The sequence below is a fragment of the Sparus aurata genome, chromosome 5 (genome assembly GCF_900880675.1).
Source record: "Sparus aurata chromosome 5, fSpaAur1.1, whole genome shotgun sequence".
Classification (NCBI taxonomy): domain Eukaryota; kingdom Metazoa; phylum Chordata; class Actinopteri; order Spariformes; family Sparidae; genus Sparus; species Sparus aurata.
Genome location: NC_044191.1, coordinates 11970970 through 11994761, shown reverse-complemented (window position 1 = coordinate 11994761; position 23792 = coordinate 11970970). Strand labels below are relative to the sequence as shown.

Below are 23792 nucleotides of genomic sequence, written 5' to 3'. Positions count from 1 at the left end.
ATAAATGTGTAATTATTATTTGAGGCAAAATATTTCTAAAAAGCTCAATTAGCTCACTAATAACACAAATACACAATAATAAAGTTTACTGTAAGAATCTAAAGCAGCAGTCGGATCAATTTCTAAATGATGTGCACGAACGGTATATGCATGCATGTTCTGGAGTGCACACACACGCACGCGCACACACACACACACGTACACACAGATGTTTGCTCTCTGCTGCCTCTCTGACGGCGAGGCTGATATGATTGCCACTTAGGAAATCAGTGTGTTTTCACACCACTCTCAGCTCTGCCAAAGCTAATGTGTTAAATATCCATCGGGTACTGCTGTCCATTTCTGACACACACACACACACACACACACACACACACACAGACACACACCCTTAGGGGCTGATAAACACTGATTCTTTTTACTAACTGAGCCCACAGTTGGTATTCAAGCCAAAATTTCTAAATCGGGGTGCAGTGACAAAATTTCAACAAGCTATGATGCGAAATTTTTACTCACTTATTCTAAATTTATTGTGATGAGGTTGAAAAAGAGCTAAATATTAACAATTGTGTGACTTTTGTCACTTTTATTGTTGTGATCAAGAAATGCCCCATTATTATTATTTTTTGCTAATACATCGCCGCTACACGCAAATCCACTTTCAACCTGCACAAATCAACACATGAAGTCCAGCTCCTGTAGGTGTTTTTCAAAAGGTGGAGCCCGCTAATGGTGAAACAGTCCCAAATATCTCAGTGGACTGTTTTTCACCTTAGCTGTGAATGGGGGAGGTTGGAAAAGACGGAAGATAAAACAAAAACAACAAATCTGGAGGCGCCTGCTGCTCCGCACATAACTGGCAAATCAGGTGTGTGTGAGTGTGTGTGTGTGTGTGTTTGTAGTGTGTGTGACTATTTAGAGCTGCAGGAGTTTGATTCTCAGGGGAGGTGCTTTGTTTAAACTTCCAGGGCCACTCGACCCATCTCTGACCGAGATGCCGCTCTTGGACAAACGGGGGAAAAAAAGTTTGGGGAAAAAGAAAGGGGAGGAGAGGTATAAGGCAATGCTAAAGAAAGTGACAAAGAGAGCGTTCTTCCCTTCAGTTATCATCCACTACTCCTTCATATTTAGTCGTCTCCTGTGCTGTGGGGCAGGGGGAAAAGAGAGAGCCCCCGAAAAAGGAAAAAAAAGGAAAGGAAAAAAAGAAAAACAGGCTTTGTGATCCCCCTGTACTCAAAGGAAGGAGAGAGTGAGGGAGGGGAAACTACAGAAGGCCAAGTGAAATTAATGGAAATATATAACAATCTGAAATTAACTTCTCATTGCCACTAGCCATGATTTAAAACAGTTTTTTAACGAGAGGAAAGATGAGTCAGAAAAGAAAGAAACGGAGAAGGGGTTGAGGCCATATTACAAATTGGACAGGCAGGAGGAAGCTACAAGTTAATTTGCCCAATCATGTAAAAAACTTTGCAGTTCTCAAGGCAAACTTGCTGAAATTATTATTTTTATGTCCAATTTAATCAAGACACAAGACTAAAAGATAAAAAATTACACTAATGTAGGGTATAAGAAAATACAAAGCAATTCAATTAGCACATTAAACGTTTGGTGGAAAGACAAAAAACAAACCGATTTCAAGTACCTGAATTGTATCACCATGTTTCATTGGAGCAGATTTAACAGCAAAAACATTTTCCCTTCAAGCTTTAAATAAAAATCTAATAGACCAAAGTTAAAAACAAAAATGAAAAGCTTCAACTTCAGGCAAAAAAAGTAATAAAACTATATCTAAATTAAAGCGATACACACACACATATTAAATAAATTAAATAAAACAAACATTGTAAATAACTTTAATAATAATAATAATAATAATAATAATAACAATAATAATAATAACAACAACAATAATAATTATTGTTATTATTATTATAACTATGCTGTTATTGAAGTAGACACTGTATTTTCAATAAAACATATAAACATTTCCATTTAGAATAATTTACTTTTATTATTCTTTTGCAATGTTTTATACTGTCGTTTATTAAAAGAGCGTGCCCAACAACCACAGCAATATACTTTTGAGTCTTAATGAAATCACCGCAGTGATTCCCTTAATGAATTAAATGTAAAATCGACAAAAGTAGTACACCAGTTGAAGTGCTTTCAAGTGATATTATTGATTAAAAACAAAGCCTGAGAGAAGCGTGAGGAACACACTTGCACACACACACACAAACAGGCACGCACATACGAGACATACACACACAATTCAGTATAAAGTATATTATTAATCTTATAAAAAAAAGCAATTAAATCAAAGTGGTATAGAGCCTGAAGCTATGAGGACTGTCAATTCTGCTAGAAATGCCACAGAAGATTACAGTTGGGTTTGTGGATTCCATGGACCCTTTTTTTTGATTAGTGAGTCAATTATTTCTCATTACTGAAGATGCTATTTCGGAAAAAGACCTTGTCAGTCAATCATGCAAAAAGTCCTCGAAAAGCGTGAATAAACCATTAAAGAGAGAGGCGGATGGTGGGGGTGGGGGGAAAGCACACTGACCCTTTTCCCCACCCAAACTCCTACTTGTAGTCAAATTACCTTTTTAACTATTACACCTCTGTCAGGTCTTTGTCAGCGTATGGTAATTAGGGCCTTCAGTGGAGAACATTTGAAAAGAAAACAGTATATTTATTAGTTTATCTCAGAGAAAGGCATTTACCCAGAGCTGAAGGTAAGTTTGAATGTGGTGATTATCTTGTCATTTTCAGGCTGTTTGTCTAAGAGTGTGGCATGTGTGCACGAGTAGGTGTTTGTGTCTATGAGCGAGTATGTGTCAGTGTGAATGAGCGCTGGGGTATATGACTCCAGGTAATGTGCTGTTGTGTGTGTGTGTGTGTGTGTGTGTTTGTGAGTGTGTATATGTGTGGTTGGACGTCCACATGTGCATTCATACATATATATATAATATATATTTATACGTGCGCGTGTGTGTATGTGCGCGTACTTTAGCTGCTTTCAGCACACTGATAGGCGAGCACAGCACATTTTTCCCGTCCTCTTTGTTCTGTGTTGGGTTTGACACCTCTAAACAATAGCAGCGCTTCACTTCGCCCAGCCCCAACCCACCACCAACCACACACTGCATGGACGGGAGCTGCCAATTAGCACTATCAAACACCCCTCATCAGCTGTCTGCTTACCACAAAAAGAAAAAAAAAATCCCCAAAACAAATCAATAATTCAGAGTTTTTTTTCCCCTTCAAAAAACAAACACATTCATCAGCGGCCTTAAAGACACATGAGAGAGCATGGTCAGTTATTGTTTAGTATGGATTTGCATGTATATAGGATGCACAGAAAACAACAAGAGCACTGCTGGCATGAAGTGGAGCATTGCAACAAGCTCTCAAACGGCAGAGGAAAAAGAAAGGTCTGCGTCCTCTCCGTCTCCTCCTTTCCACTCTGGCGAAGCAGATCTTTTTTTTGGGGGGCCGACTCTTCCCTGAACCGACCCAAATGCGACCAACGTCTAAATCCCTAGCCTTTTGGATAAAGACGGCAGTCACTCTCACATGCATTCCCTTTTTTTCCCATCACACACAAAAAAACTCTCACACACTTACGAAATGCCCCACTCCCTCTTTTAGTTTGTCTACCTTTGTCTAGTGCCACGCTGGGTGAGCTGTGTTTGGCGGCCACCGGGCAGCCAGACGATGCGGTGTGACCGGGGGAAGGAGGGCCGACGTGGCGAGAGAGAAGTGAAAAGGGGGGGCCTGTCATGGAGAAGGGTCTCAGAGGGCCGGAGGTGAGCAGAGGTGTCTGGGAGATGCCTGTCGCTGCTCTCGGTGGTCCAAGCCCTTTTCATTAACCTACACCCCTGGGTTCACCCTAACAGAAACAGGGGGTGGAAGCAGGGACAGGGGGGCGTGGATGGGTGCAGAGCAGTAGCCCCGGTGACCACCAGGGACCTGCTGCCTGGTCGCCTTCCTGTCTGTCCGAATGCAGATCTGTGTCATGCATTACAGACAAGGGACTGCTTTTTAACAAAATACAAACACAAACAGGAGCACATGCACAGGCACACAGACACAGAAGAAACACACGCATTGAAAAACACACATGCATCGAAGCCTGCTAAGGGAAAGCAAGGGGTAACAAAGGACAGGCAGTGCCCCCTAGTGTTTTCATCAAAGAGAAATCAGACCAAATCAACTAACCATCACCCCTGGCAAAACCACAAAAACAGATACAGGAGGGGAGCGAGGGAGAAAAAGAGGGGGTAAAGAGGCTGGATTTATGGGAGAAGTGGCATCACATGGGGAAGGCACAGGGGTGTGGGTGAGTGAGTAAGGTGGAGGGGGCAAGACACCGGGGGGAAGAAAGGAGGAGAGGGCTGGAAGAAGCCGTGGATGAAGAAGTTGAGGAGCAAATATGGGGGATGGGGGTACAGTGCTCGTGTTAGCTGGTTGGTGCTGGTGGTGGGGGGCTAAAAGATGTCTTGACACGACCAAGATGTTTTTAATGTTTGAGGCCGAGAAAATGTGAGGAGGAGAAGGAGAGGCAGAGAGGCGAGCAGGCCATGCATGAAAGCCGATGTCAGAGGAGTCCGGAGGAATCGTTGAGTGTGAAGCCATCTAATAGGAAAGCAGAATATATATGAGACAGGGACACACGCACACACGCGCACACTGTGTGTGAATTACCATGCCACCCAATGTGGACTGGTAACTGATCTGGACATGAAGCACAAACTAATGAGTGACATGACGGGGGAGAAATGAAACCTCGCTCACTGGGACAACAAAGATCTTTTTGTAGAGCAAAATGCACACTCATGCTTGAAGATAAAAACATGTGCACAAACACAAACGCATCAGAAAAAAATCTGTGCAAATGTTCTATTTCTCGTTTTTATTTTTTCATTTACTCGGACAGCACAACCGGCTTCATATTCCCACCATGAAACAAGGCCTACCCTTCAGTGAGTTCCGCATTCAGCTCCAAGCCAGTGAAGACATCAAAGGCTGCTCCACACCAGGAGTCTCTCGCTCGCTCTCCTTCTGCCTTTCTCTGCCTCTCTTCCTTCTGCTCTTTCATAACCCCCATCGTATTTCACAGCACATAAAGCCTTAAAATGGCACATAAAACAGTTCATCTCTTTTCACTGTCAGCTTTCCAGGCTTAAAAAATTAAATATGTTTTACTGCAGGTACATAACTAAAACACACCCGTGGAAGAAAAAAAAAAGAATCACCATAAAAGATTCAAACTAAGCTTTCCATAAGTATGGGAGGATATAGACTCGGGTATAGATCAGCTGAATCGCCAGTGTGAGGCGTTTGAAACTCAAAGTGCAGAAACGACGAAGTGACTGAGAAATTGCCTGTTTTTCCTTCGCCAAATCCCAGTCGCTGTGTCTTCCATTTTAACACTCGAGATACGTGCAGGAAATAAACTGCATGGTCCGCAGGTGATGCATTGACACTGAAAAACTCCCCTCAAACGCACTAAGAGAATGCTGTGACCCTGGTGCCGAGGGTTTGGAGTAGGCAAGGCGAAAAACACCACAGAATACCAACACTGCATTCAATGAACTTTTTAAAAGCGGTGAAAGACAGAGAGCAGGGAGTGAAGGAGGCGGGCGTGGATGAAGATGCAAGGTTTGAAGGAAAAAGAAAAAAGGAGAGCACGGATGAGAGACACAGAGGCAGAGGAGGGAGAGAGGGTTTAAACTTCAACCCTAGAGTCACCGAGTTCACTGACATTTGCACCAGGGTTCGCCTGGCTGTTCCTCGAAGCTTTTCACAAACGACACTTTCCCTCCTTTCAGTTCCTGAGACTTATTCTTCCTCCTACATTCGCAGCAGAATAAGACCATTCACAGTCTTGAGGGCAGAGAAAGAAAAACACACACACACACACACACACACACACACACACACACACACACAGAGAAAAGCAAACTGAATTGAATGCGTTGAATTCGAGGGATCCCTGTGTGACAATTTGCAACCCCATATGTCCTCAAGATTCCTCTCGTATATTGTATGCGTTCTTATGGAAGAATTAACAAGGGGGGAGGGAAAAAAATGACATGTGACAAGCCATTCATTTGAGCTGTCAACGTGTCATCTTCACCACATTCAAAGCTCACGTCAGGCACCCGTATTCCCTCTCTGGTGAAGGTGACCTAGGTCGTAACCAGCTGACACACCCAGACACAGCAGGTGAATGCATGGGAATACCACAGTGGGAGAAGAGAATATAGGAGATTGAAAGCCAAGTTAGAGCAAAAGGACAAATAGAAAAAAATAAAATAAATAAATGTTGCATCCGCTCAGAAAAAAGGAAACAAATCAGGAGGCTTTCACAAGGTAAGAAAAAATTCATTTGACATTTTAGACGGTAAAGTTCAGATTACGATTTTAAACATTCACCACTTTTACACAAAATAAAACGGCACTTCAGAGATGGATTTTTAACACAGCAAAAAGGAGACTGTGAGAAGGGAGAAGCTGTGGGAAGAACTGCCGTCGTGGATGCAGAAATTTGTAGAGAGAGACAAAATATACAGAACAGTGCAAGGAGACTGATAGAAGTAAGGTTAGTCTCAAAAGAGGGGTCGCAGCAAGACGACAGAATGAAATGGAAAGGCCGATGTTAAGTTGAGGGGAGGGGAAAAGAGAGTGACTGAAATGGAAGAGTGAAGAACATGCAAAAGACCATGTACACCGGGGCATGAGCTAAGAGAAGAAAAAAATGACAGGAGGTGAGTTAAGTGGTAGAAGAGAGGAGAGATTACGAGGGTGACCAAAGAAACTCAGACGAGTGTGAGAGTCACAAAGAAAATAAGAAACGGGGAGTGGTTTGACATTTTTGAAAACGGGGGCAAGGGGTAGAGCGAGAACGCGCAAGTGAAGGAGAGTTTCGTTGCGAAATTAAGAGGGAAGGTTTAAGACAACGGACAACAGAGAGAGGAGCAAATGAAGTGGACAGCAGCGCCCAATGGGTATTAAAGAGTGAATGAAAGAGCGAGAGAGGTCTGAAGGAGAGGAAAGGGAAGAGAGTGAGACCTTGCCTCTGAGGCAACGAGCCGAGAGGAACGAGAGAGGCAGACAAAGCCGCTCGCTGCTCTCACACGGCAGAACAAAGAGGAGCGGTGCATCATGGGAGTCTGAGCCTTGTGCCGCCGCTGACGCCATGCTGGATGATCAAACAATGGTGCACATACGCCGATCAAAAACGCAAACACACCAGCGTTTCTCGTAATAACAGACTCTGAAGTTTCGGTTTACTTTTAGTGCTTCTCAACCTTCACAAAACGGAAAAAACATATAATATACAGAAACCAAAACAATTGCATCAAATATTGCACATAGCAAGCATAAACATAAAATAATCAGGGTCTTTATGTTATAAACCCAAAAATAAATCAGTTCCCTCTGACTTTAAAATAGCATAAAAATTTGCTGCTGAAATACGGTAGAGAGAGCAAGGAATCCCTGAGTAAATCAAGACAGCATCCTCGCTGACCAAGTGAGTAGGTGGAGAGAGGGAAGACTGTCCGAGCAGCTACAAGGCAGACAGTGTTGGTAAAAGAATGGAAACAGGCAGGAGGAGGAGGAGGAGGAGAAAATAAAGTGAAAGACAGTGAAGGGAGAGAGGAGAGCTTTCTCCACAGCACATAGAGACAAGAGGACCAGGGTTGAAGCAGAGGGTGAGGGCGAACAGGATGGGAGGCTGAGGGCTGTTCATATTAAAGTGGAAATGCTAATATCTGTCGTCTGTGTGAATATATGCAATTGTATAGGCCCCTAAAAGCAGTGTATATCATTGCATTGTGTTTACCTACTCTGGCAGCTAACTTAAGGAAACACAGGCTGAAGGAGTAAAGAGACAGAGTAAAACTGCTTGTTACTTTCTCGGCTTAAGTGTCAAAATCCAAAGGAAAAGTATTCAAAATTATTACGATATTGGCTGTAAAGTTTCCCCTTCTTCTTATCCCTCTCTCTTTTTCTCTCCTCGCTCTCTGTCGGCGTCTCTCTCTCTCTTCCTCTGGCAGGTCTGATATGCCGGAGCTGCAGCTGAACTCTGTGTAGCACTGTCTCCGGGAAAAAACAAAGTGATCAATGTGAGAAGGCACGGGGCGCTCATGGACAGGCCAATCAATGGTGGAAAGAACCTTGCCCAGGGCCTTATGCAAATGGAAGCACGTCCCGTAACCTCGGGAGTGAACATGCGCACTAGATCAATGGGACGAGGGTAGAACCTTACAGCAAGATCAGCCTCAGCCAGTAAATATGTAATGATGAATCCCTCAAGATTTCACTGAACTCAAATGAACTTCAGCTAGCTTGGCTTCTTATATCACAAAGTGGCAGGAGGGACCCCGCACTGAAGAGGTGGGGGGCAGAACAAGAGAAATGTAGAGAAAAAAGCAAAAAAAAAAAAAAAAAGGTTTCAATGATATTCTGAGAACACTTCCTTTTCACTTGGAAAACAAACACCTAAGAGGAGACATATGAATCACCTCAAAAATAATGTAATGATTTTCAGTTACGTCCCCATGACAACATCTGTGTGTTTTGAGGAACGAAAGATGAAGAGTGTGTAACCGTGGCGACCTGGTAAGAGCTTGCTGGACCATTTCAAACCATCGATGGTCAGACCAAGGACCAGATGAGACAAAACCAATGCCCTCATATACCAGTCTGATTTGCTATCACTTAAGAGCAATTGTCCTTCATGAATGTATTATTTGCACAGTAAACTTAGAAATCTGGAGGCTGATATAACTTTTCTTGCTGTAAGTGGAAAACAATAGACAGCAACTTGCTGAACTGGTCATGACAGACTGCCGACATCTACTCAAACTATCTTTTCCTCAAACAGAGAAAAAGAGTAAGGAAAGGAGAAAGATAGAGACACTGCAAAAGAAGTAAAACGCACGTACAGAACAGAAATGACGATTTTCCCGAAGCGTATTGACCGTTCCTCTGCCAGAGCTTGAGCTTCATGTGCGCCTTTGGGCTGTACACTATATGAGAGTTTGAGCAAAGCAAGACACATATAGACCCAAGATTTAAAATAATATGAAAATGAAAGTGATGGTGTGTTGGCTACGTCTCAGATGACCTTTCTAACCCTGGACAATTCATGACAAGAACAAAAGTTAGGGAAACAAGCAATTTTGCTGTCTTTTACTCGGTTCTACTTTGAGGCTGCTTCTCTTCAATTAATGGAACAACCCGCCTTAAAAGAGAGATGCAGTATATGTGTAATGGGAGAGTCAGTCAAGACATACAAGCCCTATAGACAGTGTTTATATCTGAGAACTTAACTGTCCTGCAACTGTGCAAAATCTTAACAAGATCATTTAATGACGACACCATCCAAAAAAATGCAAAAACCCCCCCAAAAAACAGACAAAATCAATTTTATTAGATATTGAAGGAATAGCATAAGAGAGACAAGAGGTGGTTAAAGTATTTTCAACCCCCTAATCCTCTCCAACACCACAAATGTAATCTAGAAAACCAAAGATGCTCCTGAAACATAGAGAGAAACACCAACAAAGGTGAGAATAATGGCTACGTATTGAAGGGAATACTTCACAAAGCCTATTGTGTGAGTATCCTTTTCAGGCAGCAAACCCGCTGTAATTTGGTCTGCGTCATCTGCCTCGAGTCACAATGCAGCACTACAGCTTTGAAATGGATGGCAAATGAAGGCCATTTGTACATAATCACAGCAGATACAAGAATTCAGAAGCCCCACAATGTATTGTTGAGGTGCAAAGAAAGACCTTGGTCTATCTGTGGCAGCCAGTACAGCTAAGGTTTGGCAGGGGAGGTCTTTTTTTTCCAGAAACAAGCAAATCAATTCAAATCAAATCAGCTTGCTAGCTGTGACATTTAAACAGTTCAATTTACATCCTTATGTTAAGAGGAGAGCCGCTCTCTAAGATGCCTATTCATTCACAAAGAAATTAGACGTCTATATTTCAGCCGCTTAATAGAGCAAATATGCTGTAGCTGTTCAGAGGGAGAAACCGTGTCTTTTCATGGTGTACAAAGGGCTAGGCATTGTCTGTCATTACGAGCAGAGCATAAAAACACAGAGAGGGATAATATACGTAATACGGACGGGACTGGAAAACAGCATCATGCATGATATGCATGCATTACCGCATACATGCACACCCAAGTGCTTACCAACGCATGAGCACGAGAGCAAACGCACATACACACTTTCTCAGTGGTGATGGTGTATGTCCTGAGGGCTGCTGTCCTGCTGTGCAGGCTGGCAGGCACTTTTGTCATGGTGGTCCTTTTGTTTCACATCAAACAAAACGCCACAGCTTTGCATACGGCTCCACTAATTTCTGCTAGTGTGCCCCAGCCATTTATCATCGCCTCTCACCCTTCTCCTCCTCTCCTCCCCTAACATGGCTCTGTGATAGCTGCTCTCCACCAAGCTGTTCTGCTCAGGACGATACAGGCGTCTTCAGGCTAAGGGTGACACACAGACACGCATATAAGCATATGTGCACACACACACACATCCACAAGACACACAGACCAATACAGGATGCGTTCACCCACTTGCAGACACAGGCAGTCACACACACATATTCACATCAGCACACGCAGACGGACATTTTCACAGGAAACGGCACTACCACTGCACTGCTTGCAAGCCCGCTAGCTATGGAGAACCTTGAGATAAAAACAAACCTTCTCTTCATCCCCTCCAGAAGCAGTAGACAGACTAGCATTCAGAGTTTCGAAGGCGGCCGAGACGTGCATACAACATTAGACGGGGGGATTTTCAGAGCCCGTGTATGGAAGTCTTCACAGCTGGGATGATTTTGTCAACAAATTGAAGTGATTTTTTCGCTTGTGTTGTGATGAACTCAGGTGAAGGTTGCACTGTTCCTTGAAGAGTATTTCAGAAAAATATAAATGTGGAACTTAGTTTGACACATTTTAAAGGAATACTCCAATATTTTAGAGCATGTACATGATTGCTGTCTGGATGAGATTAAGATACCCTGAGAAGATCGATATCAACTTCACGCTTGCTCACTGAATAGACAGACTGGCTCGGGACCTGTTCAGTCTAGGGAAGTAGAAAAACTGGAAGCGGGGTGGAAAGGCTAACCTTCCAACTAAAGAGAAAACTTCAAATGTGTATTATTTACATTCTGTGTTGTGTTTGCTGGTAAGCCAACCACAAGTCCATCTTAGCATCAGCGTTTCTTTTTTAAGAGTTGGGACAGTGTAGAAAGCCAGCAACTTAACAATGAGGGCAGAACTTCTAAAAGGCAGTAGTTCCAATGAAGCGGGTAACATAAACCACCTTAAATCAGAACATCTTTTTTTCCTTTTCTACACATAAATACAAAAGAGGAATGACATTCACAAAAAGAAGATGCTGCTATGAATGTTTTGTTGCGGACTCCGGTTAAAAAAAGACCAGATACAGATACTCAAAGTTGTATAAATAGGAACAGGGATCAAATATGATAACAACAATTCAGACTTTTTGTGGTTTTTCAGAAGAACGCTGTTGAAAGGATCAGGACTGCAAACAGAAGTGTTTGCACAGTGCCATGTGTTCAGTGGGCTGTTACCATGCCAGTCATGGAGCTGTACAGAACACTGCCAGACCAAGAGTGTTGTACAGAGGGCATAGTTGGCACCACCGCTGCCCTGAGGGTCACTGCGACTGGGAGAGTGGGAATTAGGAGGGCGAAGGAAATGAGGGCAATGAAACAAGACATAAAGCAGAGTGGAGTTTCAAAATCAAATACTGTGGTGAAAGGGTTCAGAATGTAATACTAATGATGATTAAGGAGTGAAAAACCTCACGACTGACTATGCAAACAGAGTAAGAAAACAGTCACAATGAGTTTGTTTAGAAAACTTTGTATGTTAAATGAAACGAAAATCTTACAGAGAGAGAATATAGGCACCCACTTTTCCTTACTTGTAGCTCAGCCTGTGCACCTGATTTGTCACAAACAAAGCACAGTATTGTAGGAAAGCTCATTCTGCATCTTTTTTGCATTTTCCCATACTATACAACATAAAAACCTTTAATTTAGTCTAAGGATGCCACAACACGGCAGCGAAATTCAATCACTTTCTCAACTCCGAAGCTATGTAAAACTAACTTCTCCGACTGATTCACCCGCCAGTGTTTCATCTTTCTCATCCTCCACACACCGGTATAGCGATGAAGTCCACAAGGAGTGAACAAATCCTCCATATCTCACCTCAAGCATCTCTTCCCACATCTGACACCTAGCCACAACACACACATACACGCGCACACACGAAAACCAAGGACGGTAGAGAGGGAGAAAAACTAGCTATATTCATTATAGATCGAAACAGATGGCGCCATACAGAAAGTGTACAGAGAGATATTTTTGCAAGTATGTACTGTATGTATGGTACAGGGGGCACTTAAAATCTGTAATCATGTTTTTGAGGGGCTGTTGTGGCGGCTGGCTGGTTGTCTGGTTGGCACCCACACATTTGTGTACAGGGAGACAGATGCATTCTTACATAAGACCTTATATAATGCCGCCCTGTCCTATCCAATAAAATTGCTCCTTTTTCACTCTGTGAGCGGGAAGGTTAGTGCGGGTTAGACAACCCTTCCTCAACACAGCTACTGCTACCACTTACATCTCCACCCCCTGCACTACTGGCAACAAGGAAAGAGAAGGACGTCTTTCTGTTCTGTTTGGTGCTATCCTCTCGGTCCTATACTGTCTCCATGGTTTGTTATAGGGTGAGACTTTGTCCTCAGGTGAAGAGGGGATAATGCAGACCTGGAACCTGGAGGAGGACGGCCAGTTTATGTGTACCGGAAAGGGAGACATGTATAGAGAAAGGCAGTACACAGACATGCTTAAACCCCTTAGACTTCGAAGGGAATATAGAAATACTGGGTTCAAAACAAAGTAGCACGACTGGGGGAACATGACCCATCTTCCTTTAAAAACTATACAGCTGAGAGAGACAGCGAAGGAGGAGCAGGGAGGAGCAGGCTGGCCAAGCATGAAAGCAGATGTCAGAGGAGACTAGAGACTCTAAGGGAGAGATGGAGAGAAGGAGAGAACTGAAAAACAGTGAAATAAGATGGATGGATGGATTCTGTGATAGCTAAAGAACGACAGAGAGGGGAAAAGGGCGAAAAAGAAAAAAGTGGGGGCGAAGCAGAGACGGAGCGAGCTGCCTTCCCCCTGCAGCGCAAGCCTCTCTTTCTCTCTCACGCTCTCATTCAAAGGCAGTTAGCTAGTCTTTGATGTATCTATAATTAGTCCGTACACACTGTGAAGTGTTTTAAAAGAAATCAAATTGCAATGAAACACTTGAGCGCTCCAAACAGGGGCTAACATGCTCCGGAGCAAGGGGAGCGAGCAGGAGAAATTAATGGCGGGCCTTTTTGATGTGCTTGATCAGAAATGTATTTATTAACTGCAAAGGGGAGTAGTAATTAACCCACAGACAGCTTGTTTTCTCTGGGTCTTCTCATGTGTCAAACGGTTCATCCCGCAAGGCTCCACTCTCCACTCGCCTGCTCATGCGCACACATCTCCCCTCCCTGTCCCGCTGGACCACTTTCTCCTCAATTAAGTAGATGGTGCGCGCACAAATCTATGTATGGATGTATGTGTGTGTTTGTGCTGGCTTGTAAGTAAGTAAGCGTGTGCATGCTTATGTGTGAGGGAGCGCAGAAACACAGCAGTAACAAGTAAGAAATGTATGGCGGCGGCTTTGAATCCCATGTGTGTATTTATATGGTGCTCCTGTAAGGTGCAAGTCTGTGAGTGAGAAGAAGTTTGACTGCATCTGGACAAAAGCCAGGAGAAGAACACTTTCTATGAACAATGCACCTAAACAAACTCCTCTATTTAAAACCAACAAGATTGGACTCGGGCGGCTGTGGCTCAGTGGGTAGAGCTGAGGACTAGTGACCGGAAGGTCACTGGTTCAAATCCCTGGCTCCCCTGGGCGGGACTGAGCTACAAGCCGAAGCATCCTTGAGCAAGATGCTGAACCCCAACACTGCTCCTGATGTGCAGTTGGCACCTTCGTGGCAGCCACTGCCATCAGTAAGGGCCCTGAGATGAGCTGGCGTCTCATCCAGGGAGTACCCTGGCCTTCGCCCATAGAGCCACTGGATTTGGCCCCAGTATCCCCGCTCCACCTTGAAAAAGGTGGTATAAAAGCGGTAACATCACCCGCGACCCGCATGGATAAAGCGGAAGAAAACGAACGAACGAAGATTGGACTTGCACTGCTCTGTGCAAAGATGCTGACAGGTACAGTTGGACAACTGAGGGTAGCACCTAAAAACTACGAATGTGTATATGTGTTTATGTAAGGCTGGAAGAGGTGAAGGAGTTTCAACTTCAGCCGAGAGACGTTGTAATGGCCTCGAGGGAAACCTGCCAATGGCGCGTTTGAACACCTTGTCACTTAAAGCGAACACAGGGATCTTTCAAGTCTCGGTTTTGATGTCGACGTCCCCATACTGCATCCGCTATATGCTATGTATTTATATATGCACGTACTGTATATGAGTGTTTCTAAATACGATTTTCACATGACAAGGACATCACATAAAAGAAAGCAGTAAGAACCTTGTCAAGGCCTCTACACGCACACACAGAGAGGCTGACTGAAGGAAACACAGGGAGACAGAAAGAGACAAATAGAGAGAATAGCTAGTCTTCGTCACAAGGCGAGAAAGCCCAGGAGATTGTGAGGCTGTCACGGACAAAACACTGCATGAATATTTAGCAGCCAAATTAAAATTACAAAATACTAAACAAAAAAGAGTAGGTGAAAGAGAAAGAAAGAAATAAAATATTCCTGAAAACACCAGTGGGACAAGTGCCCACCTTTAATCCCCCACTAGCCGTATCCTCATTGTGCCGCCTCCCTCCTCTTCCCTTTCCTAAGAAAGGAGGAGAGATATGTCCTGAATAATATGGGATGTGGTGAGTCTAGCAGTAAATCCCTCAGATCAAGAAACCAGCAGACTGGCAATGTAAGGCATCTTTCAGATCATAGAGAGGTTTGCAAACACAACGCGCACAGTATGTTAGCCACCAGATCTTAATACAGTGCAGCCCCTTTGCATTAATAGTTTTTCCAAGCTAAGCACAGCATGTTCACAATAAGCATGGCACTGAGCCAAGCTAGCTACATACAAGTGGTTGTTGAAATTTCAGAAGCCACAACAACTTTTAGGTTATAAAAATAAAAATAAATTTGATTTTTGTTTTTTTTTCTTTTCTTTCTCTTATCGAGTGACAGATAGCTGATTTTATTTTATTTTGGGTAACTAGCAAAACTTTGGAATTTTTAACTTTCAAGACCTCTTACATGCACAAGAACCTAAATAACACACTGGAGAAAAGGACAAAAACAAAAAAAGTCTTGTAGGTCTGCTTTAAATTAACCACATCTCTGTAGGAATAAGACCTTAAGGTTCTACATGTAGCTGCTGCTGCTGTTCAGTGATAAAGCAAACTCATCATAACAATTTTGCAATAATAATCAATCACGTAGACTGCAAAAAAGAAATACATAAAACACAAAGTGTATTCTTGTTTTTACCTTGATATCATCTGCAAACACCCTCTGTAGCAAAGCCAGAGGGAGATTTTATCCCTTCTGAAGCACATTAACTGCACAGTACATGAGTTTTTATTGCTTTATATGTCACAAGTATAGACATTAGACTGGATGATAAATCAGGCCGCAAGCAGCAAGCTCGCAAGGTAGCAAGGTAAAAACATACATTTCCTCACCATCAACTATGACTCTGACCTGGTTTGGATAACTCACCATGATGATCTTGGCAATATGCAGACCGAAGCTTTATCATAACGTAACTCTGGTCATTAAAACGCTAACAGAAGAGAAAGTGATGATTGATATGTAATGCAATCCCACTAGGACATCGGAGTAAACTAAAGACTTCAAAGTAAGGAATTAACCTCAGTAGCCTTCATATAACCTGCAAAAGACACACTGTAGGCCCATTTAGCTGAAGGGTGCGGTTATGAAGCCAAAAAGCTGGACAAACTTTTAGTTTCACTCTCCCCTGTGCACCATTAATTCCTTTGAATCCACTTTCCTCCCACCATCTTTCAACCTCTCCTCAGTCTCTCTTGAAGCTGGGAGATCTGCATGCTCTGCAGCAGATCTGGTTTAACAGTACCACTGTTGTTGCATTGCCATCCCTGCATTTCTTTATCCAGCTCCTTCCCCCTGTTCTACTCCTGTTCTTTAAGTGTAGAGAAGGATGGTGCCCAAGGACAAGGATGAACCAGATTGTTTACAGAAGCAGCACTTTTTGGAAGAAACTAAATGCTATTTATTTTTAATTGTTCCACTGTGTTTCACACACTATCACTCTGCTGCCTGTCCCCCTGAGGTGACCGCTGCAAGCACTGCTCTGCATGTTCATACTGTATGTATGTGCATATGTGTGGGAGAGTTGGAATATGCAGATTTTCCAGAGTGATTGTCCTGACAGGAGTGCGCTGTGTGTCTTTTTGTCGGTGGGAGGTAGGAAGGATAAGTGGAAAACTGAAACACTCACCAGCTCAACGAAAGACAGCCCCCCATAGCTGTGGGCCACGATGAAGACATTCTTGGCTGCTGCTTTGGACACAAAGTGGTCCCACACGTACAACACGTGTTCCTCTGAGGAACCATTTTCCTGCAACACAAAAAAGGCAGCCCCAATGTTAAATCCATAACAAAGGAGTCTTAAAGAAATCTGAGCTCAACCAAGTCAAACATCAGTGCAATTACAAAACATTTAAGATGCGCTGATGCAACGAGAATGGCGCATCAATAGAGTGATCAAACTCTTCGAAATGTAATGTTACAGCATCAGAACCTGCACCCTGGGGCCGGTGACAAAGAGAGAAATAAAAGAGAAACAAAAAAGTGTTGGTGGCCTGAGGTTATTTCTGTAAAGAGCCACACTTCAGTTGATCAATAAGTCTTGCATATTGCAAATGCCCTAAATGTAAAACTCAATAGGCTGTGTGACGTAACGTTTAAATCTTAATTTGTGCCCCGTTGCTGAATCGATGGTCCATCTATACACCAGCAGAGGCTTAATGGGAAGACACTAGGGGAAGGTCAAAGGAAAAAAAACAACAACAGAGGAGATACACACATGCATTTACAAAACACACACAGGCACGCAGCCACAGTTTTGCATTCATGCACACAATCACAATTAACACCATTACATAGGTTCTTACTCTCATCTGCATGAACACAGTCATACTCACACGTGCAGGAACACACACACAAACAGAAGACGTGTTTAATTAACCAGAGATGTAAGTGCTTATCCACGGCTGGATTGAACAATAGTAAAAGTACAGGCGAGAAAAGGGCATCCGTTAATGAACTTGTGACATTGATTCTAGACTTTGATTTCCTATCAAACTGTCTGGTTCACAATAGAAATCAACAATACATTCCCACAAGAGGCAGCTCTACACTCGGAGCTTCGTCGACTAGAAACACCTGCATCACTGTATTTAAGATGGCACAAAGTTGGATGCAAACACAAACACACAGACACACACACACACATTTCTCTTAATTAGCATACAGATGTATACATATACAAAAAGAATATCTCGACATAAACAAACACATGGCCTATAGAGAATGGAAGCTCATCTGTTAATTGAGTGTCAAACTCTTCTGTGTGACTCCAAAACAAATAATTAGTGATATGAGCTAAAGGACAGAGGAGGTGTCTTAAGAGACTATCCTGTTAGTTTCCATAAATGTGTTTGCATTTTAAAAAGTAAGACAGTATGTTATCGCAGAAAGGTAATTACTTCAACATCCGCTCTGCTAAAAGTGGTAATTGAGCAGACTGTGTAGAACACACGTTGCAAAAAAATACATTTTACTTTTAAAAGAAGTTAAAGCCACCCTGTGATTTGATGAGATGTTTTCGCTTGCTAGCATCTGTGTGTACAATTTTGTGTGCAAGTGTGTGTGTGTGTGTGTGTGTGCGCTTGTACTATTTGATGATGTGCTGATGTGTGTTTTGGTTGCTGTGTTTGTCTAGAGGTAAATTAACCTGTCAGTGTGTTTGTGTTTACTGCTAGATTAGCATGAGGGGGTTGATAGTGTCAGCACCCACCTCCATTCACAGAGTGTGATGCAAGAGCAAGGCAACTCTGCTCGTCTCTGCCCTGCCCTTCTGCCATCAGAGCCTCAGTGCATGTGCTCATGTGCATATGTGTGCATGCGTGATCCCTTTCGTGTGCGGAGTGGCTGAAGCAGAGTTGTCTGTGTGAAAGGCTGTGACATTAAAGTCTTTTGAAGTCTCCCTCCTCTCTCCTCGGCCATGTCGCCCTTCATCTGTGAAGCCCATTTCATTAGCCTGCCTCCCTCCCTCCATCACTCCCTCTCTCTCCTCCACCTCATTTTTCTTCTCTGCTGAACCCACCTGTTTCACTCTCTTTACACTCTTCAGTCTCCTGTTGTGTCCACCTCTCCACCTACTTTTAGTGACGATGCCTGACTGTCTGACATTTACTTCATCAATACATCCAAAATTGCTGATATCAACTGACTGCGGACAAAGCGTGGCAAAAAGAGTGGTAACTGACAAAATTGTAATTTTAGTCCACCATCAGAAGGATATCTTTCATTAATTTCTATACTATAAATAATAATAATTTTAAGAAACATTGCATGGTTGATGTCTTCATGATGTCAGATGAGTCCATCACCCCCACCTCATGCAACACACAAATGTTATTTGCTTCCACCCTCAAAGGCAGCAGACAGAGTGACTGACTACCTGCCATGGCAGTGTAGTGAATTATCTAAACAGCATTTGCATATTGTTGCAATTATTTCCTGGGGTTAATTAGCTGCAGTGGAGCGCACCGCCCTGTGAGACCGGCTTCCTGTCACCAGCTCTCACACAGTATCTTCGCTTATTTATTTATTTTCCACAGTTTCCCTATACTGTTTGTGTGGTTTTGTTTGTGTGTGTGCATGTGTGTGTGGGTGTGTGCGTGTGTGTGTGTGTGTGTGCACATCTGCCAGCACTGTCAGAATAGTGTCCCGACTGCACACCTGTTGCCAACATCCTTCAGCCATGACTGTCAAGGGACATTTGAGGGTGTGTACTGATTGTGTGTGTATTGTGTGTTTCCGAATATATAGTGATCCATACAATCCCTCAGAGAATATAAAGTAAGAATCTGCACCCTGGACAGTCTCAGACTATCTCCAGGTGCGGACGTTTACTATTGTCAAAAGGAAATAAAAAAATGGAAAAAGACAGAGGAAGAGGCAGTGAGTGATGCATATTATGGAGGCAATGCAGTAAATCTGTGTGTCTAACAGAAAGAGACAGCAGTCTATGGGATGAGTTTTGGGTGCATCTGATATTGCAGTGTTGGCTGTTGTTCCTGGAACATTGACCAATCACACTGTCACATTAAGGTTAGTGTTCCTCCAGGACAATTATTTCGACTTAAAAAACGGTGACAAAAATTGCATCGGAAGCAAGCGATCAAGTATAAGACCTCACTCAGGAAACTGGGTTGGTATCCTGTTTGAAACGTATCATTAAACTGTTCACTTATTATTTTCCAATAAAAACTTTTCTGTGTGTCTTTGGTTAGATTAAGGGAACTTAAATACTGAGGTTTGGGCCACAAAAATACTTGGTTAGGTTAAGAAAAAACATGGTTTGGACATGTTCAAAACGTTAAACAAGTGTTCGAAAAGATAATTTCTCCCATGTGCATATTTTTTTCCGATTCTTATTCCCTTAAGCCCTGACGCAACAAACTGACATAAAGAACTAGCTGCATCGAAGGGCGTCTGTTGTGTCGCCTCATGCCTCCTGTGTCTTGGCCAAAAAGCTGCACTTTAACACACCGCAAAGACTACAGCCACCGGCCAACAAGCTTGTATGTTCTGCGCCTGCGTGGAAAAAATACCTCTCTGCCAATATACAAACCGTTGCTATGATTAAGCAGTACATGAGCAAGCAAACACCACTCTGGCTAACATCGCCCATGCCATTTGCAACTTTTTATCACACATTCTCGACTTGAAGAGGCTAAAAAAGAAAAATAAGGAGCAATGACACTAAATGGATACTGCAAGAAAGATACTCTTTCTGTTTCTGATTCTCTTTTCATGCTTCTGTCTGCTTACCTGAATAGCTAATCAGAGTGATTTCTCTCACTGAGGGGCCGCTGCCGATTCTACAATCTGCTCAAATGGCCAAGAAGCCTGTGACAAGGGCTGTCCAGTGCCACTGACGCTCACTGACAGTGCTGACAATGACCATTGGCCTGGTGTCAGGCCCTTTTAGTCTCTAAGCTGATTGACATGATCATGGTCAGTTTCAATGATGGTCCTGAAGCAACATTAATCATGATGTTCCAGAAACACCAACATGGCAATATCAGATCGTACTGAGTTTGACATATTCTCACAGCTCTGAGCTTTGACTTCAGATACATGTTACTTGTTAATTTGTGATAGCCCAAGCACCTGTTTGGAACATTCCACAGGTAAATGGGTTGATTGGTAGCAGGTAACAGTATCATGATCGAGTATGAGAGGGGCATCCTTTAAAAGTTCCCTCATTTCCCAATCAAGGGTAGGCCGAGTTTCACCACTTTATGTAACATATGATTGGTTTGTACAACCGTTGTCCTTAAACACAGTTTGCAAATAACTGCATTCTGTTTTATTTACATTGTACACAGCATTGCAGCTGTTTAGGAATCAAGGTTGACCCAAGAGGCAGCAGTGAGTCAGCTAAGCAAAATGTGGTTTAAGCAAAGTTCCTGCTTCCCAATCAGCAGAACTCTGATTATGTGTTATAAGTTACGTCAGCTTTAAAACTGCTAGACAACCTGCTACACAACACTGAGCATGACCATCTACCCCATTTTAGTCTGTAAGTGGTTCCAACTGTGTCTGCCTTCCAATTCTAGTTTTAAGATTTTGTTCAATTTAGCTTTTTCCATTACTTACACAACAACAACTCACAGTCTCTTCCAAAGCCACACTTAATTCCCCGAGCCCATGCACACACACACAAAAGTTGTCCAGTGCATTTCTTGCCCTGTGTTTATTCATTGTAATGAGAAACAGGGAGAGGAGAGTGGAGGAGCGGAGTGTGCTGCAGCCAGAATAACAGACCCAACGCCAACACAAACCCAGTGTCTGACCAACACAGGAAACAATGAATCTAACAACATCAACACACTCTGACAAACAACCACTTCAGACCTCCCTGCTCCTCCCTCCTGCTCCTCCTCAACAGTCATCCAAAACACACGGGACTTCAGACTACTTTGTACACTCAGAAACTTTTCAGTGGGAGCCAGAAGTGTCAGGACAGTGTCACGGGATCCCTAAACAACTTTATTGGGGCCGGAACGTTTTGCTTGAGCAGCGCTGGTTTCAATCTTGCAAGAATGTCAATAAGTATTTCAAGGTGTTAGAGTGAGAGCTGAAATAAAACTAAAAAGCATTAAAAGCAGACATCACACATCAATATTATCCAAAACTTCCTTCCAGCAAAAAGACAGGGAAAGAGGAAGAAACTACTCAAGTTACACAGGAGTGTTCACACACCTTCTCACTCTCAGACAAAAACTCTGACCAGCTGACTGATCACTCTTAATCTCTCAGCCCTCTCCTGCAGTCAGGCCACACACTGTGTAAACCCACCTGCAGCCCAAGTCATTACACTGTTTAATATGTTCTGATCAGCACGGAACAGGATTGTTTTCATTTAGCGTAATGATTGAATATTAAATAAGCAACGTACATAATTACACATTCGGTTTTAGCAAAGAGGTTATTAGTGTAAGTTAGTTTATGTTTGTGTGTGTGTGTGTGCACAATTAAAAAGTGGACCTCAGCGACACCTGTTTGCAATTGCATTCTAATCAATGTCTGGGACGTGCACTCCTTTGCCATCGCCTTTCTTTTTTTTCCTTTCCCGACCATCTTTGTTTCTTTCTTTACTCTCTTTTAAGGTAGACAGAAAGCCGAAGTTAGGTAGAAGCTGTCTGGGAACTGATGGGTCTGCTGGAGTGGGGAAAAGGAAGGTATGGAGCAAATTAGCGGCAGAGATGGGAAAATAATGACTGTGGCATTGTGGGTAATTAGCAGGTATAGTACCTATGGAGAGTTGGGAATATAATGATGTGAGAAAGAGACGGAGAAAAGGGAGAACGAGGTGAAAAACGTGTGCCAGACTAAGGGGGGGGTGGACTGTGTGTGTGTTTGTGTGTGTGAGGGAAATGTATGTGTAGGTGAATTATTCTTCTTTGCAATGAAGGGATATACCATATAAGGAGAGAGAAAGTGAGTGAGAAAGAGAGGGAGAGAGAGCCGGAGCCAGGGAAAGGAGAAAAACTATAGCGTACATGTCATCCCACGTGCAGATTAGCGTGCTCAGACTGTACAATAAAATAGCATGACCTTGGCGGGGTCAGTCTGCTCTGACAATATTTGCCAGGGCATTGTTTCAAATCAATAACTCATTAACAAAGTACAAAGGAAGTTGCTGTGGGTTTGTGGGATTCTTTATTAGAAAAGAGCGGCTGCGGGCCAGAAAGGTCATCGCTGTGACATCTTGGCTAGCCTCGCGCTGCCGCCCGGATTGTCAGGTGAAATTACTGCGAGCCATTAATTGACATAAGGCAAAGGAGAGCGGGCAGGCAGACAAGGCTGTGTTTGTTCCAGGATGACCCTGAGGTGCAGCATTTGTGTGTACGTGTGTGCGTGTGTGTCTGTGTATGTCTTTATTCGGGTCAGTCTGTATCCACAACAGGGTTGTGTGCACAGAGAGAAGAGGGAGGGAGAGAGAGAGGGAGCTCTGTGGTTGGGGAGGTGCGAGGGAGGGCAGGATGGATGTGTTTGATGGTTGACCTGACTAGAAGATTGGGAGCAGGGATCTGAGACCAACTACACTGGTTCTGCCTTGAGCAAACACACAAACACCAAGGTATGTGTACACTCACAGACGCAACATGCTACACATATCCAGAAATGCTCGCTCACTAACAAGCGCAAAATCTCACAGACTCACTCCCTATTTAAACTTTTACACCTGGACACTACGTTCAAACACAAGAAGATAAACCTGACGTTAAAACATGCCATACACCGCAGTGAGCTTGTACAGCAGCCTTAAACTAGAAAACTTATACTCATGAAGACAGATACACAAGCATTTACTCGACCACACTCACACAGACGTACACACCAAAATACAAAGATGGCATCCAGCCAATTTGTTCTCAGCTGCAAGAAGGTGAGCTGCTCTCTGGCCCTGTTCATTGACCTCTCCTCTGACCAAGTTCAGAGGTTAATCAAGTCCCTACCTGTCCTTGGATATGCTGAGCCTTACTTCTTGGCACGACCACAGGTCAGAGGTCAAATAAACCCTGTCTGTATAATTGCTTGTGGGCCACAGATTGGGGCAAAGGGGTGAAGGTGACAAAGAGCAAAAACCCAGTCCCATAGAGAAACACAGCAGCACCATGTCCAATACAATTACCCGCGTGTGTGCTTGTGTGTCCATGTCTTAATGTTCATAATCAAGTTTTGGTATGTGTGTGCCTGTGTGTAGGTGTGTGTGCATGGACGCTAGTAAAAAGGACCTTTTGTAGTACAGTGTGTACATGGGGAAACAGGACATCATCTGCTAA

At 43.2% G+C, this 23792-nt stretch overlaps 1 protein-coding gene across 3 annotated transcripts in view; it reads right to left on the bottom strand.

Moving 5' to 3' along the window:
- Positions 1 to 23792, bottom strand: part of arb2a (ARB2 cotranscriptional regulator A) — a 154029-nt gene that overhangs the window by 59987 nt on the left and 70250 nt on the right. For all 3 annotated transcript variants that reach the window (XM_030417765.1, XM_030417768.1, XM_030417766.1), the window contains exon 8: positions 16646 to 16765. In XM_030417765.1, coding sequence (XP_030273625.1) covers positions 16646 to 16765 — 120 coding nt within the window. The remainder of the gene's footprint in view (positions 1 to 16645; positions 16766 to 23792) is intronic.